Source organism: Microcebus murinus, chromosome 10 (assembly GCF_040939455.1).
Source record: "Microcebus murinus isolate Inina chromosome 10, M.murinus_Inina_mat1.0, whole genome shotgun sequence".
NCBI classification, from domain to species: domain Eukaryota; kingdom Metazoa; phylum Chordata; class Mammalia; order Primates; family Cheirogaleidae; genus Microcebus; species Microcebus murinus.
Window position 1 is genome coordinate 15,791,341 of NC_134113.1, and position 16,676 is coordinate 15,808,016.

At 36.2% G+C, this 16,676-nt stretch overlaps 1 protein-coding gene across 1 annotated transcript in view; it reads right to left on the reverse strand.

Moving 5' to 3' along the window:
- Window positions 1–16,676, reverse strand: part of POLR3B (RNA polymerase III subunit B) — a 112,343-nt gene that overhangs the window by 65,986 nt on the left and 29,681 nt on the right. The window contains exons 11-13 of the mRNA XM_012772755.2: window positions 14,250–14,369; window positions 9,346–9,480; window positions 1,030–1,191 (exon numbers count right to left, since the gene is read on the reverse strand). Coding sequence (XP_012628209.1) covers window positions 1,030–1,191; window positions 9,346–9,480; window positions 14,250–14,369 — 417 coding nt within the window. The remainder of the gene's footprint in view (window positions 1–1,029; window positions 1,192–9,345; window positions 9,481–14,249; window positions 14,370–16,676) is intronic.

The window sequence follows — 16,676 nt, forward strand, 5'->3', positions numbered from 1 at the left end:
GCTGATCTTTTTCTGGTTGTCTACAGATAGAGGCACACCTGCAACAAAGCCTACAAATGATTTTTCTAATAAACAGTGCTGTCAGGGAGGTATGTCATTTAGGGGCAAAAGAGTCAGAAAGCAAGCAAAAGCAATTATAACAGAAGTGTGCTCAAGTACTCTTTGGAGGTTTCTCTTCAAATATTCAGGGATCAACCTTCAGACAAGTTTGGGCAACCGAAGTTTAATGTGCCTAAATAGGAACAGTGGTCTGGTTCATCTCAAATGTAGATGTAGCTGTCACTGCAAGGGCTGCTCATAGAGACCCACCATAAATTTCTAAAGTCAAGTATTGAAGCAAATCTGCGCCAGTTCTTTCATTGTTAAGGGATATCAACGTGTTAGACTATACTATGCTTTTGTTGGGGCAAAATCCTATCCATAAAACGAATTTTATATCTGACATACAAAACATGAACCAGACTTCATCAGATAGACCTATAGTTGTTATGCTTTAAGAAAGAGAGCAAAAACCTATCTGATAACCTTTTATGAATAGCCTGAGGCCCTGAATACACAGCAGCTGCTGTGGACTGAATTCACTCCTAATGTGAGGAACAGCTAACTGATAGGCCTTTAAAGAATATAAACCTACTATGAAAGGAAACATTTTGTCTTGTTTTAAACAAAAGTTGAGAATTAATAAACCAGCTTGAAATATGTCAATTTTACTACAGAAAAAAATGGGGGGAAAGTATCCATTAAAAGAATGGCTATCAACAGTTAAACTAAAAGATTTTTCCTCTATGTAAGAGTATATATTTTCTTATTGCTTCATATAACAAGTATAGTCTGGCAGGAAAGTTATAGCAACAAAATTCCTACTGGTGACATTTAAACTTTAGGCTATTTTTCAAAGTAGAAAATTTGTAAACACTCTTTTCACTATATATATATCTCAGTGGATTCTCAAAGTATTTTAAGTTTCCACTCCACTGAATAGATTTACAAATAAATTACAAAACCCTAAAAGAATCACCGAAGACTTACAGTAGAAATGGCATTCACCATGCCATTGGTAATCTGGTCTTGGCGCATGTGTTTCACAACATCAAACTGGGCCGCTCTTTGTTTAGGAATCACTTGGTCTGCAATCTTCTTCATTTCAGAATTAAATTTTTTGAACAAATCTTCAAAAAGAAGAGATAAAAGCTAAAAAAAAAAGAAAGAAAAGAAAAATATGTGGTAATCTTTCAAAAAGCATTACTAGGCTATTTTAATAAACTTTAGGTCTTGATTAAGGCTTTGGTAAAAAAAAAAAAAAAACAACAATATGGAGCAACTGCTTAAAACTGAAAAAAATATATTTTTAAAATTCAATTCAATAGATATATACATAATTTTCTACATACTTAACACTATACTAGGTATTGGAAATGAGAGTAAAGATGATGACATAATCCCTGCATTCAAAGACATTAAATTTAGACCAGTCAGTTCCAGACTTTGAAATTTCAATGACCAGTGATGTAATTTTTAATTTTACAAATAAAGTTATATACTAAAACCAAAAAAGGTGTGGGGGAGGGGGGAGAGAAGAATTACCATTAAAAAGTCTGATGACACCAAAGATGTGATGCCATTTGAACTTTTCCTATATCATTGGTAAAAATTGGTACAATTCACTTACACAATCACTTACAATCACAGTTTGTAATTATCTACTCATCCCTTATGCCCCAACAGTTCCTCTCCTAGGTATATCCAATACTGCAGTGGTTCTCAAGCTTTAGCATGGACAGTAATCACTCTGAGGGACTGTTAAAACACAAATTGCTGGCCCACTCCTCCAGTTTCCAATTTGGTAGATCTAGGATAGAGCCCAAGAATTTGCATGTCTAACAAGTTCCCAGGAGATACCTGTGCTCCTGGTGGGAGGAGGGCACTTTGAGACTCAGTGCCCTACAGAAATTTGTGTTTAATTGCAGCAGAATACATATACAAGATATGTGTAGTGAAAGGACAGCCTTGCTAGCAAAACAACAGAAAAATTATCTAGTTTCTCAGTAAGGGCTAAGATCAATCATATGACCTCTCTTGCTAACCAGACACCCCACAGAGTTCTGTTTTCACAACATCTGAAAAGAGCTGAGCAGACAGAAAGGAAATGTAAATCCTTCTTTTTATGTATATTCACTAGACCTATTTGCTTTACAGCCCTGAAGAGTTACTGAACTCTATCAGACATTGTCTTCCAAAAAAAAAAAAAAAGAGTTACTGAACTCCAGCAGGGGTAAGAGCTTAGGGCCTCAATTCCTGCCCAAAACCAAATCTAAACAGCAAGATCCTTGACATCCCACAGTTGCTTCTGTTATGTGTCCCACACTAAGAAAAAAGAGAAGAAGCGGATGCAGCAGTATCCAGCTAACTGGGATACAGCCATAAATCATCTTCACCCCCTTCATAACCCCTAAATAAAAAGCCTGAGTAACTGGTCTTCTACACCTAACACACTCTTCCTCTTTCACTTCTGTGTTGGCCCTTTTTCCATCTGGAAAAAGTAAAACAAACTTTTCCTTCTTTCTATCCTAATCTGTGTGAGAAATTTTTCTCCACTCACGCTGTGAGCTACTCGTAAGTTCACCACTCTTACATGTAGTAGCATTATTTTTAATGGCTATAAACTGTTAGGAACTGGGCCATACAGCAGGAAATGAGTGGCAGAAAAGCCAGCAAAGCTTCATCTGTTACTTACAGTTGCTCCCCATCACTCACATCACTGCCCCAGCTCCACTTCCTGTCAGATCATTAAATTTCGCATTATGGCGAGTTGTATAATCATTTCATTATATATTACAATGTAATAATAGAAATAAAGTGTACAATAAATGTAATGTGCTTAAATCATCCCAAAACTATGCACCACCACCCACCTGCCCCAGTCCATGGAAAAACTGTCTTCCATGAAACTGGTCCCTGGTGCCAAAAAGGTTGGGGACCACTGCTATAAAGCAATGAACATGAACAAAAAATAACTAACCACAAAATCATGGCTGGATCTTGAAGGAAATACTCAGCAAAAGAAAACAGGCATAGGCCGGGCGCTGTGGCTCACGCCTGTAATCCTAGCTCTTGGGAGGCCGAGGCGGGCGGATTGCTCAAGGTCAGGAGTTCGAAACCAACCTGAGCAAGAGCGAGACCCCGTCTCTACTATAAATAGAAAGAAATTAATTGGCCAACTGATATATATATAAAAAATTAGCCGGGCATGGTGGCGCATGCCTGTAGTCCCAGCTACTCGGGAGGCTGAGCCCAGGAGTTTGAGGTTGCTGTGAGCTAGGCTGACGCCACGGCACTCACTCTAGCCTGGACAACAAAGCGAGACTCTGTCTCAAAAAAAAAAAAAAAAAAAAAAAAAGAAAACAGGCATAAAGAATACATATATATAGGATGACTCCATCTATATAAGGTTGAAAAACCAGCACAACTATGCTATATTGTTTAGAAAGGCACAGTTAGGTGGTAAAATTTTTTAAAAAGCCAGGATATAAATTCCACAAAAAAAGAAATGAGTGAAAATTTTAAGGACTTCGTCAAGTCCAAATGTGCTATCATGCAAGTATAGAATTCTTCAGAGCCCCAGTGACAAGAGGAGTCTACAGTCACTCGCGAGTTCTCTTCTGTGGAGTGCTCTCAAAAGGATGGAGTGAGGCAGAAGACCTGAGAAAATCCTTTGTTGGAACAAAGGCAACAAAACCATATCTACTTTGTTGGATGTTCTTGCTTATGAAGCAAAATCGTTAAGTCACTGAGGAAGTGTCAGGAAACCCTCCTGCCTAGCAAAGTCTCAGGAGGCAAAAGGAACCTGCACTCAGACAGGTAGAGACAAAAGCTGTCTGTCCCTGAGGGTAGAAGAGGAAATCCTCCCAGTTCTCCCAACAAACCTCGTACCTAGTAACAAGCAATAATAGTCTACCACTGGAAGAGGGCCACCAAGGAAAAGGTAGAATGCCAGAGGGAAGAGGACGGACAAGCAAAAACCATCTTGAAAATATTAGAATATCACTATCTTGCATGCTCTAATGAAATAATGAACAAAGGAAATGATCATCATCAGATGCTAAATAAAACCATCAGGAGAAAAGCTGATGGGGAACTTCATAATGGATGAGTCAGGGCCCCAAACACCTAAACCCATTATGGTCATGCAGTTTCTGTCTATCCCACAGCAAACACTCTGGAGTCCTGAGCCACCCTGATGCAATAACACTAGAAAGGTCAGGTCCTGCTTGAGCCTAACCGTCCAGCCCTGCCTACCATCCTCTAGCAGAACTCCACCAACAGACCTTCATCAATAACACATCAAACAGAAGAATCAAATAGCCAAGTTCTGCCAGCATTCCTGACCCACAAAATTGTGAGGTATGTGTAATAAAATGTTGGCTATGTTAAGCCACTGTTTTGGTACACAGCAACAGATAACCAGAATACCAATATCAAGTTCACAAAAAGGCAAAACTCAATAGATGGCTTACTACAGATAAAGAGCTGGTAGACTTCTTCAATAATAAAATATGATATTACAAATACTAAATTTCCCTACAAAATTAATTGTATTACTTTTTTCCCCCCTTGTAAGCAACTTTTTTCTTTACAGAGGAAGGAAAAAAAGCTCTATATATTTGTGATCTAAGTTAACAAACACAACATTAAAGTAATATGAAGGGAGGTATTATATTTATACTAATTATTTCCTTAAAGAGGAATTCTGAGATTCGGGAAAAATTGTGTAAGTTAAAGATTTTTCCGGGCCAGGCACAGTAGCTCACGCCTGTAATCCTAGCACTCTGGGAGGCCCAGGCAGGCAGACTGCTCCAGGTCAGGAGTTCGAAACCAGTCTGAGCAAGAGCGAGACCCATCTCTACTATAAATAGAAATAAATTAATTGGCCAACTAATAAATAAATATAAAAAAATTAGTCGGGCATACTGGCACATGCCTGTAGTCCCAGCTACTTGGGAGGCTGAGGCAGCAGAATTGCTTGAGCCCAGGAGTTTGAGGTTGCTGTGAGCTAGGCTGACGCCACGGCACTCATTCTAGCCTGGGCAATAAAGTGAGACTCTGTTTCAAAAAAAAAAAAAAAAAAAAGATTTTTCTGAATTCCATATTGACTATATTCCTGAACGTTTATAACTGACAGGTAGTTTTTTGACTCACAATGAAGAAGATAAATCAAATGAGTCTTCTCCTCCAGCTAGTACTGAACAAAGAATTTCCTAAGTGGGATTTGATTTTATGCTTTTCTCTGTTAGGTTAAACATGGCTTTCTACTTTTCTACTAAAATCAACTTCTTTGCAGATATGAAAACCTGGACTGTGGATTTGAATTTACCATGTCAGAAGTGTTCTAAAAAGAAAACTTCCTCCTCTGAGAGCTTAATCCTTTCTTACAATCAGACCCAGTAATTTTACTTATGGAAAGAAAGAATATGGGAATAGAAGAAGGTGCAGAGGGGTGAGAGGGAATGAAGAAATCCATTTCAGCAACTTCCTGCAGCAACTGGCAAAAAGAACTTGAATAAGCACCCTGAACAGAATCAAATGCCCTTAACCTAACCCATAAAAGCTCAGCTCTATTTTAATTAGTCCCTTATACTTAGACACTTTTGTCTCAAATAATGACAAAATTTTTTTGGATCTCAGTTGAATTTATTATAGCCCCCTGATTCAAACACAGGGAGATGTTCTTGGCACTAAACAGGTAAAAAGTAAGAGCACAGTCAACAGAAATACTGCTTCATGAATACATTTCTCCACCCCTAAATTTTCATTTTAAGAGAAATAAAGTCCAGTTCATAGAGTAGTGAGAAGCCACAAGGCCAAGCCACACAATAAACCACATTATTTAGGTCAAGAGTAAAATGACTAAAAGGGATGGAATGCTGGTGATAATAATATTCAGTACGTTCACTGGTAGCATGAGGCCTTTCAGCCTATTTAAGACAGGAGCACTAAAGAGGAGATCATATTTAAGGAAAAAAATGCTGACAGCTCATCAACTGATTTTCAATGAAAATGCTAAAAAAAATTAATAAAGTAGTTAAGCTGCTGAAATACAGTTTTACCAATTAGCTTAATGTCAGAGAATTCTAATTAGGCGTCTTGAGATTACTATTTAGTGTTTAAGCCTTCAGAGTGCCAAATTCTCCTTTTCACACAAACTGGTTGCAAAATTAAAGACATTAGGCTGCCTTAATTACATTATCAGAACAGCTGGGATTAGGCAATCTCTGAAGTCAAGACGGCATTCTTTTGTCACAGGGTGGAAATCCCTGGCTTTCCAGGGTGCCGGATTTTGGTGCCATTCCATATCTCACCCATACAAAGCAAGCTGCATTAGAAACAAAAAATTTGCAGACAAAGAATAGAGAAATGCTCAGCAAATAATGAACACATTACCGAAAAAGAAAAGGTAGGTGAAAAGATTAAGCCTGAAATCGGTAGGTTTTGCTAACACCTCTACTGGCGGCTGGCCTGCCAACCCTCTGGTGGCAATAAGACTGAGGGAAAGCTCTGTGAACTTGCTTGGCCAGTGGAGACAACTCTGTTATCTAAAGCTGAAGCACATTTATACTCTCTCATCCCATGGGGTGTGAAATTAGCAGCTATTGTTTTTACACATTTTTGCCAACACAATGCCTTTTATGTCTTTACATTGTTTATAAAGCTATGTTTTCTTGCACATGGGAACCCTCTTTGTAATTCTAATTTTTTAAGCAACAGGATTGGCCCTCCTTCCCCCCCAACTCCATTTCTTATTCCTCTAAACAACCAATGTTTTTATAATGGACTCATTTGACAGCATGATTTTTCCCAATTAAAAAACAGTAAAGATTGGGATCGAGGATAGTAGGGATGCCCATAATTCCTCGCACAGTGGTCAATCTGAAGGTGGCCAAAAACCTATCTGCTAGGCATCAGCCATTAACCAAAGGAGCTTCCCCCAGTAGTTTAGATACCTTTTCACCAAAACCTACAACTGCTATAATTTCTTAATTCCAGTTTTAAAATTTTAGGTGTGGCAATATCTGCTGTTATCACCTCAGTGCCATCATCTCTCATCTGGAATACTGATACAGCCTCTTAGCCAGGCCTCTGTTGGCATGTTGTCTCCAAATCAGATCTTTCTAAACTAAAAATCAAATCATGTCACTTCCCTGATAAAAACTCTTCCATGGTTTTCCACTGCATGTAGAATTAAATCCAAATTCCTTTACATGGCCTTTCCACAGACAATGCAGCCTCTGCCTAGGTCTCCAATGTCCTCTTTCATCACCCACTCATCTCACTCACAGTCAGCCACACTAACTTTCTGTCAGTTCCTCCATTCTCCTAACTTATTCCTGTCTTGATAGATGTAGACCTGCTTGTGTTTCTTGCTGGAATGCAGTTCTCCAGGTTGCATGAGATTGGCTTTTTTTAAACAATTGTAACCAAACTTTAACTCCAAAGATTCTCACAAAACATATTACAAATGCAGGTCTGCACATGCCTGTGAATGATCAAGAAAGTGCCATGAGCATTGACTTGGGGGTTACAAATAAATGTTAGTGAATAGGCAAATTTATAAGTATGGAATCTGCAAATAAAGGGGGTTTACCTGTATAAACTAGACAAAAGAGGAAACCACTTGAAATGTACTGGAGAGTATCCAGAAGTAAGGAGAAAGTGAGGAAAAGGAACACTTATCAAAAGGAAATGGTACTGAGAGAGTTTCCCATTTTAAGGCTTTTCATCTAAGGGCAGGCCATGGTCCCTGTCACATCAGAGGCTAAAACTTGAAAAAGAATGTGGCAGTCTTACTGGATTGAAGAACCAGAGAAAAAAGACCTGAGCTATCTCAGCAGCTGGAAAATAAACGAGGAAATTCCAAATTCTGTATTTAATCCTGTCCAAACCTCCAACTGACTCTTGAAAGTCCAAGCAGCTCAGCTATGATTGAAAGAACAAAAGAATTCATATTTCAGTTGCTGTTTCCTGAAAAAAGACAAGATTCAGAGGTTTTTCAGCCAAATTTACTGTGGTAAAATAAAAAAAAAGAACACTCTTCAGAGGAATACAATAGAATCCAGAGTCCCTACAACTCATCATCCACAATGTCCATCAGGACACAATCCAAGATTATTAGACAAAAGAAACAGAAAAACATGACCCACACTCAAGAGACTGACCCCAAAAAGACTAAGACATTAAAATCAGACAAAAATTTTAAAGCATCTATTAAAATTCAAGGATGTAAATAAAAATATGGTTGTGATGGATGAACAAACAAGAAATCTGAGACGAGAAATAGAAGCTGTGAAAACATATCCAAATCAACTTTCTAGAACTGAAAAATATATAAAATAAGAAATTAACTAGATATCTATAAAATCATATTAGAGATGATATAAGAAAAGGGAAGTAAACTTGAAAATAGATCAAAAGAAATTATCCAATTTAAAGAAGAGAAAAAATTTTTCAAAAATTAACAGAGCCTCAATATCAAAGGGTCTAACAGTATAATTAGGGTCAGAAGAAGAGAGAGAAAATAGTGCAAATAAGATAAGTGAACAAAGTTTGAACATTTCTCAATTTTGACAAAAGACATAAATTTACATATTAAAGAATTTAGTACACCCTAAGCCGGATAACAATAAAACCACATCAAAGCTTTTCTTTAAACTCAAAGACAAAAGAAAATATCAATAGCACCCAGATCTCTGTTCTAGCTCTTTCATTTAAAGGCAGTATCTGATTGAAATGCTAAAACATGAAGTTTCAAAGACTTTTAGACACTTGCTGCCCAGTTGAAAGGAATACATACTGTCAAAATAAGATATCATTTATCAGCTAAGATTTAAAAAGAGATTAGAGACACCCCACTAACTTACTTTTACCATGTCACCAAAATAGTCAGGGAACTGTTTACTTACTCACTCACTAGAATTTAAGGACCAAGAGAAAAGGGACCTTTGTCTGTCTTATTCCCTCTTGCATACCTTGTACCAAGAAGTATGTCTAAAATATAAGGGCTTAATAAATATTTGTTAATTGAATAAATTAAAGTCATATTTTACTTCCATTACACAAAATGAAGGCATACATCTAAACAAAAGATATAATGTAGGTAACACACTATTAACATTTAAAGAATTAATGTTTTCACAGTTAATTTCTTAAGTCTAAGAGATAGTAAGTTGTGTGAAATGTTTATACTTCAAACATGCAACCTGAACACCATTCAAATGTCTCTTCTTCCTATCTAAAATGGAAACCAAGTTAATTTTTATTAATAAGATTTTTGACATAAAGTATTTAAATCACCTGTCCTGCCAATTCCAATCGCTTGTTACCATAATAGTCTCTGTCGTCGACTTTATTATCTCCCTGTGCCAAAATTACTCTTCGCACCATCACTGCAGTATAGATACATTTGGCTCGGAAATTGAATTCCTTAACCTGTAATTCAGAAATTAGAGAACATTTTTGAGAATATGCACACTAAAATTTAAGGTACCTCAAGAAAAGAACCAATGTTATAACATTTAAATAATATTGAATTATGATTCTCCGTATTCAAAGAAATTCAACTAGTCTGTAAACCTCCTGAAGGCTGAGATGATGACTTTTCATCTTTATACTCAGTACCTGTGAGTACCTTTTGTTTAGAGATGATTACTATCTACTTCTTTCCTTCCTACATACAATATTTCATGCCACTCCTTCCTCAGAGAGATAGTCCATCATCTCCCTTGGATGGCCTGTGATTAGTCTGACCAAGAGAATACAGCAGAAATGATGCCAAGCCAATTCCATGCCTATCCTTTAATTAAACTGGCAGTTTCTACCTTCTTTCTCTTAGAGTCCTGAGACACCATGTTAGAAGCCCAGGACACACTGTTGTGCAGAGAGAGAGAGGCTACATGGAAAAGCACTGAGGGAACAGAGATATGAGTGAAGAAGCCATCTTGGATGTCCAGCCCACTTGAGGCTTCAGATGACTCCAGCCTTAGCTGCTGGCTGTCTGAAAGCTCATGAGAGACCTAAAATGAGAACTCCTTCCCTAACTTAGGTTAAGCCCAGTTAAACCACAGAATCATAAGGGATACAGTAAACAGTTATGTTAAGCCATTAAGTTTTAGAATTTTTTGTTATGCCGTGATAACAAGAACAGTACTAAAACATTGTCTATCTAGCATACAGCAAATATCTGTTGAATGAATAAATGGATGTGGACCGATGCATGAATTTGCTGCCAATCTTCGCTAGTACAAATGCTGAAATCTATATGAATGAATCTGGCTCAATCATTAAATTGAATCAGAACTGCTAAAATAACTGCACTGATTTGTTTGGGGAGATAAAAACCTTTTCCTACAGCTAAAAATGTGAATTCTGAGAGGACAGTCTGAACTTTTGCCAATTTTGAGAAATATTTTATAGGCCTTTCTATAGAGGATACATACTACTAGAAAATTTCCTTTTTACTTACCTTAATCATTTACTATAATCCCAATGAGATTCTTTTTATTAACATTATCATTATGACAATAACTCAGCACATCTTGATCTAAAATAACAGTAGCAAGCATTCTCCTTTGTAAGTTTTGTTGTTGTTGAAGAATTGCACTAAATAATGTTAGCATTCTGTATGTGTTTGAAAAGTTTATTTTCCTTCAAAGGAAGTTTTATTTCTTCTGTAGGTCAATTTATTCTCTATTACTGAGAACTTTGGAATGTGTTAAAAGAAATGCATTTGGGAATGTGGTAAAAGAAAAAGCTCTAAAAGCTACTTTGTCATCTTGTACCCACAAAACAATTACATCAATAAAAGGTCTTTAAAAAGAAAAGTCTCTTGTCCATTCTTTAAAAATCCCCTGCAATCATAATACCAATTACCAAAACACTAAGCAAAAAACCACCAGTGTCTAGGCAGGTATAAGTAATGTACATTTCAATTGCTATTTCCAAGGCTATATGGTCCTCCATTCAGGTACATCTAATTTACATTTCATTTTTTCTGATCTTAATATGGCAAGTTACATGGAACACCTAACTCTTCTAGTTGTAGTTATTCTTCTTACTAATGAGAAAAATGAAGCAAACTTTCATTAACCAAATTTTCAATTTTTCAACAAAGCCCGTTTCACATTTTCCTTTTGCATAAATACTGGTAGAGATCCTAAGACATTTATAACTAGAACTAAATATGGACATTTATAGCAAATACCCCTATTGTACTTTATAAGGCCATTCCTTCATTAGAGGTGGAATCCATCACCTCGTTGGGACTGAACCCTAATTCATTTTCACTCCCCCTTTTAACGACTATATGCTGAAAAGCAAACCCTAGGTCTAAATTGAAATAATGAGTTAATACTTGGCACATTTTTCCAGGACCATTCCCAGAGCTATATGGAGGTGGGACCCTTTAATCTAGTGGCTCACATCGTTTTTTGGGAGAATGCCAAGAGTAGTTCAGATATGCCTTTCTGGGATGTCCACCTGTGAAATTATCTGAAAGAGGGTAAAAAACAAGAACTAACAAATGAGCTTGGAATGCTGCAGCAGAATTGTCACCAGAACTCTGGAACCTTTTAATGTTGCCTTGGAGGAAAGAGAGGTCTGGGACTTGGGAATTATTTTTCTGGAGCCTACCCACCCTTAGAGCAGTGGTTTTAAACTGAGTATGCATGAGAATCACATGGAAGGCTTTTTAAGACACAGATTGCTAGGACCCACCCCCAGAGTTTCTGAGTCAGTAAGTCTGGGGCAGAATTCAAGTATTACTAACAAGTTCCTTGATGATGCTGACGTTACTAGTCCAGGGAATGCTCTTTGAGAACCACGGCCCCCAAGGAACCTGAGAGACCAGGGACCGAGACAAAGGCCTTTGCAGGCCACCCTCAAGTACAAGTGCTGGTAATTGCTGAATATCCTGCCCATTTTCTCCCTCTATGTAGTCACACCTAAATTAGTGCTTTCCAAAGTTTAGTCATTAAAGTTCCACCATCATGAGTATTATCGTATCTCTATAATACTTACTTTTATTTTTGTTCATCTTTTAACAACTTGTTTTAAAGTAAGCTTCATCTTATGCAATAATACTATGAAGTCACACATACCACATAAATGGATTTGATGTGCTAGTTGTATTTCTTCTAATAAATAAATAATTATTTAAATCAAATTGTTCCTGTACCACCTAAAATCCCCTTTTACAGCACACTTAGGTAAATACTGTCCCAAACTATTCTGGAAAAAAAAGATCTTTTCCTGGTTCATCTATTCTTATTTTATTTCTCACTGGATTATGTATAACCAAACTTTTAAAATGGCAATTTAGGCTCAGTACAAACGCAGAAAAATGCAAATGATTATCTTTATCAACCTAATTAAACAAATGTCAATAGAGCCAGCATTCTACCAGCTAAGACTCTTCTTTCTCTCTCTCTCTCCCTCCCTCCCTCCCTCCCCCCCCCCTCTTTCTTTCTTTTTTGAGACAGCGTCTCACTTTGTTGCCCAGGCTAGACTGAGTGCTGTGGCATCAGCCTAGCTCACAGCAACCTCAAACTCCTAGGCTCAAGCAATCCTTCTGCCTCAGCCTCCCAAGTAGCTGGGATTACAGGCATGCGCTACCATGCCCGGCTAATTTTTTCTATATATATTAGTTGGCTAATTAATTTCTTTCTATTTATAGTAGAGACAGGGTCTTGCTCTTGCTTAGGCTGGGTTCGAACTCCTAATCTCAAGCAATCCGCCCGCCTTGGCCTCCCAGAGTGCTAGGATTACAGGCGTAAGCCACCATGCCCAGCCCAAGACTCTTTAACCGAAAGTTCTCTTTAGTTACACTATAGAAGTGAGGCCTCTAGTTAGAGACTCTAGCTAAGTGAGGAGCCATACAAAATATAGAGCTTTATGTACATCATATCACTGAATCATCATAAGAAGCCTGTAAGAAAGTGATATTACTTTCATTATACAGATGAGAATACTGAAGCTTAGAAAAATTAAGATTTGTCCAGAGTAAATCAGTCAGGATGCAGAAAACCAGGATTTGAACAATTATGTCTCAGGCACCAAAGCCCTGTTTCCACTATCCATTTTAGCTATTTTGTGTTTCAAACCGTCTTTCCAATCATCCAAATGACCTTAAAATTCACTTCCAACCCAGTTTTAACATCAAGAATTTTCCAATTCTTTGGATTAATCAAGGACACATACAAATGGTAGACAAAGTGTAGAATCAAAGTCCTGCAATCTGAGTCAAAACGGTGTTTTTACATAAGAAAATTGAATTTGAATGCGTTCAGTGGTCTCCACTTTCACAGATCTCTTGACCTCCCATTATTTTACAATCAGTCCCTGAAGATTGACTTTACAACCCCTGAATTAGATCATTCATGAATGGTACACATACTAACTCATTATAAACCAGACTATGTGGTTACCAAGAGAGTCTAACAAATAATAATTATATAACTTAGAAAGAGTAGTATATACATTAAAGTGGGGAGGCAGGGGATGACTCTTGCCAACACCCACATGCTAATGTGGCTCGTCTATTTAATGATAAATTAATAAGAAATAAATATTATGCACTAATTCAAGGGTCAGAAGATAAATTCTAGCCCTCTAGCTAACTAGCTGGGTGACAAGGTGCATCATCTAGCATGTCTGGATCAGAGAATCTTCACTATAAGTGACGAAGGTTTGACAATGAGAATTCTAAAATTCAAGGTCTCAGAGATGAATTCATCAATAAGCACTTTAAAAATTATCTATATACATATATACTTTATCTACAATAGATACTTGCACAATAATGTGAAAGTTCTTAAGGTCAGAAAACTGTACACTTAAAATGGTGAACTTTATGTTATGTATATTTCACCACCACTACCACAAAATATGTATGTATGTATGGGCAAGGCACTGTAAGCTTGTCTTAATTTATTTAAAAAACATGTAAGATACCTCATCTCTGTTCTTCAAAACTATGAAATCTAGATGATGATGATGATGATGATGATACAACTAACACTCTCTGAGTACAAATAAACTGCTGAGAGCAAAGATTATTTCCAGTGGGGCAGTACAGTCCTCTTCAAGATTCTCTCTTAAAGAACTAGACTTTAAATGCTGTAAACCCTTATTCAGAATTCTTTAACAGAAATTCACAGACCCCCACAATCATCACTATTCACAGTTAGAAATGCATTACTCACTGGTACATGGGTTAGAATGGTAGAAGCCAGGAGCTCTCTTGCTTCTTCTATCTTGGTTTTCTTTGGTCCACCTCCCCACATCCTTTGCCTTCTTACTTTGTTCCCTATATATTTTAATGCCTGTAAGAAACAGATAATAATAATGTTTGAATGAATTGATACATGATCATTGCAGGAAATTTAGAAAATACAGATAAGTAAAATATATATGTGCGTGTATGTATGTGTGTGTCTATGTATATGTGTGTATGTATGTATCTATGTATATGTAAAGTAGCCATCAATCCTTCACCCAGAGAGAACCACAGGTAACATTTTGGGGCAGTATTTTTTTCCCCTCAAAAAGGAATCACACTATTTGAGACCTCTATGCTGAAAGTTACAAAACACTGCTGAGAGAATACAAAACCTAAATAAATTAGTGGTTATGACATTTTTGTGGACTGAAAAATTTAGTAGTGTTAAAAGTAGCTTATTATTAAAATTCTCTCCAATATGACCAGTAAATTCATGATGGCTAATTATAATCTCAGCAGGTTTTTTAAAAACAAAAATCAACTGATTCTAAAATTCTAAAATTTAAATGGAAATGCAAAAGACCTGAAATAGCTAAAACAATACTTAAAGAGGAAAGCTGGAATATTTACATTACCTGATTTCAACTATAAAGCTGCAATAATCAAAACAGTAAGAGTCTGGCATAAGGATAGATAAATAGATCAACAGAAGAGATTAAAAAGATCAGAAATAAACTCACACTATATGGTCAATTGATTTTTGACAAAAGTGCCATGGCAATACAATGAGGAAGGGAAACTCTTCTCAATAAATGGTGATGAAACAACTAAATATCCATAAAGTAAAAAATTAATCTTGATCCCTATCTCACACCAAATAGAAAAATTAGTTTAAGATGGATTTTAAACCAAACATAAAAACAAAAACTATAAAGCTCCTACAAGAAAACATCAGAGAATAGATTCTTGATCTTGGGGCAGGCAAAAATTTCTTTAAACAGGGCATAGAAAGTAATACCCATAAAAGGAAAACAAAGAAAAAACCTGATAATTAGATTTTTTTTCAAAATAAAAGACAGTTAAGAAAATGAATATGGAAGCAATGAACTGGGAGAAAATATTTATGATACATAAATCTGACAAGAAGTTTACATCCAGTATTTTTTTTTAAAAAGGACTCTGAAATTTAATAACAAAAAGACAACTCACTAAAGAAAATGAGCTAATGATTTGAACACTTCACAAAGAAGAAAACATAAATAGTCAATAAACACATGAAAAAGAGTTCAAGATCATCAGGGAAATGAAAATTAAAACTACAAGAAGATACCATTATATACCCACTATAGTTAAGTTAAAAAGACTGACAATATCAAATATTAGCGAGGCATGAAGCAAACAACTCTCATACACTGCTTACGTATGGGACTGCAAAATGGTATAATCATTTTGGAACAAGGTATAAAAAGTTATATACACAACTGCTCTCTGACTTAGAAATTCTATTCCTAGGTATTTATCCAAGAGAAATGAAAACATACCCACACAAAGATTTGTCTATAGTAGCTTTATTCATAACAGCTAAAGATTGAAAAAGAAAACAAATGTCCATCTATAGGAAAACAGATAAAACTGTAGTTTATTCATATAATAGAATACTACTTGGCAATAAAAAGAAATGAAGTACATGAAATGTACTTCGTTCAAGGAATGAAGTACATAAAAAGGAATAAAAAAAAGAACAATTTGGATGAATCTCAGACAACATGCTCAGCAAAAGAGGCCAGATACAAAAGAGTATATATTGCTTAATTCCATATACGAAGTTCTAAAACAGGCAAAACTAATCCATGGTGCAAAAATCAGAATACTGGGGAAAAAAATCAGAGGGTAGAGGTGAAAACTGACTAGGGGACTAAAAGTGAGAAAACTTCCTGGAATAACAGAAATATTCCATATCTTATAAAAGTCATATAATTAAGATTTGTACATGTTAGTGTACATAAACTTACTAAAAAAATAGAATGCATAACTAAAAACTAACCCATTAGGGTGTAAGAAGTGAATGGACAGTTAGATGAAACATGAATATCACAGTGTTGATAATTGCTGAAGGTTGGTGCTGGGTGCATGAGGGTTTATAATACTATTTTATATACTTTGTATATGTTGAAATTTTTCCATAATAAAATGTCTAAAGAAGAGGACCATGTGGTTCTTATTTTTCTGTAATAACAATGTACATTTTTAAAAACTGGCTTTCACTTTACCAAAAGAAAGGGCTAGGATCCGATTCTCTTCCCTGGAATTCTTGCCCCAAGTATCTGCCCGGAAAAATTCCTTTTTCATGCTTCAAAACCAGGTATCAGGTATCATTTCCTCTCTGAAGCTTTTCTTAACCTACTTCTCT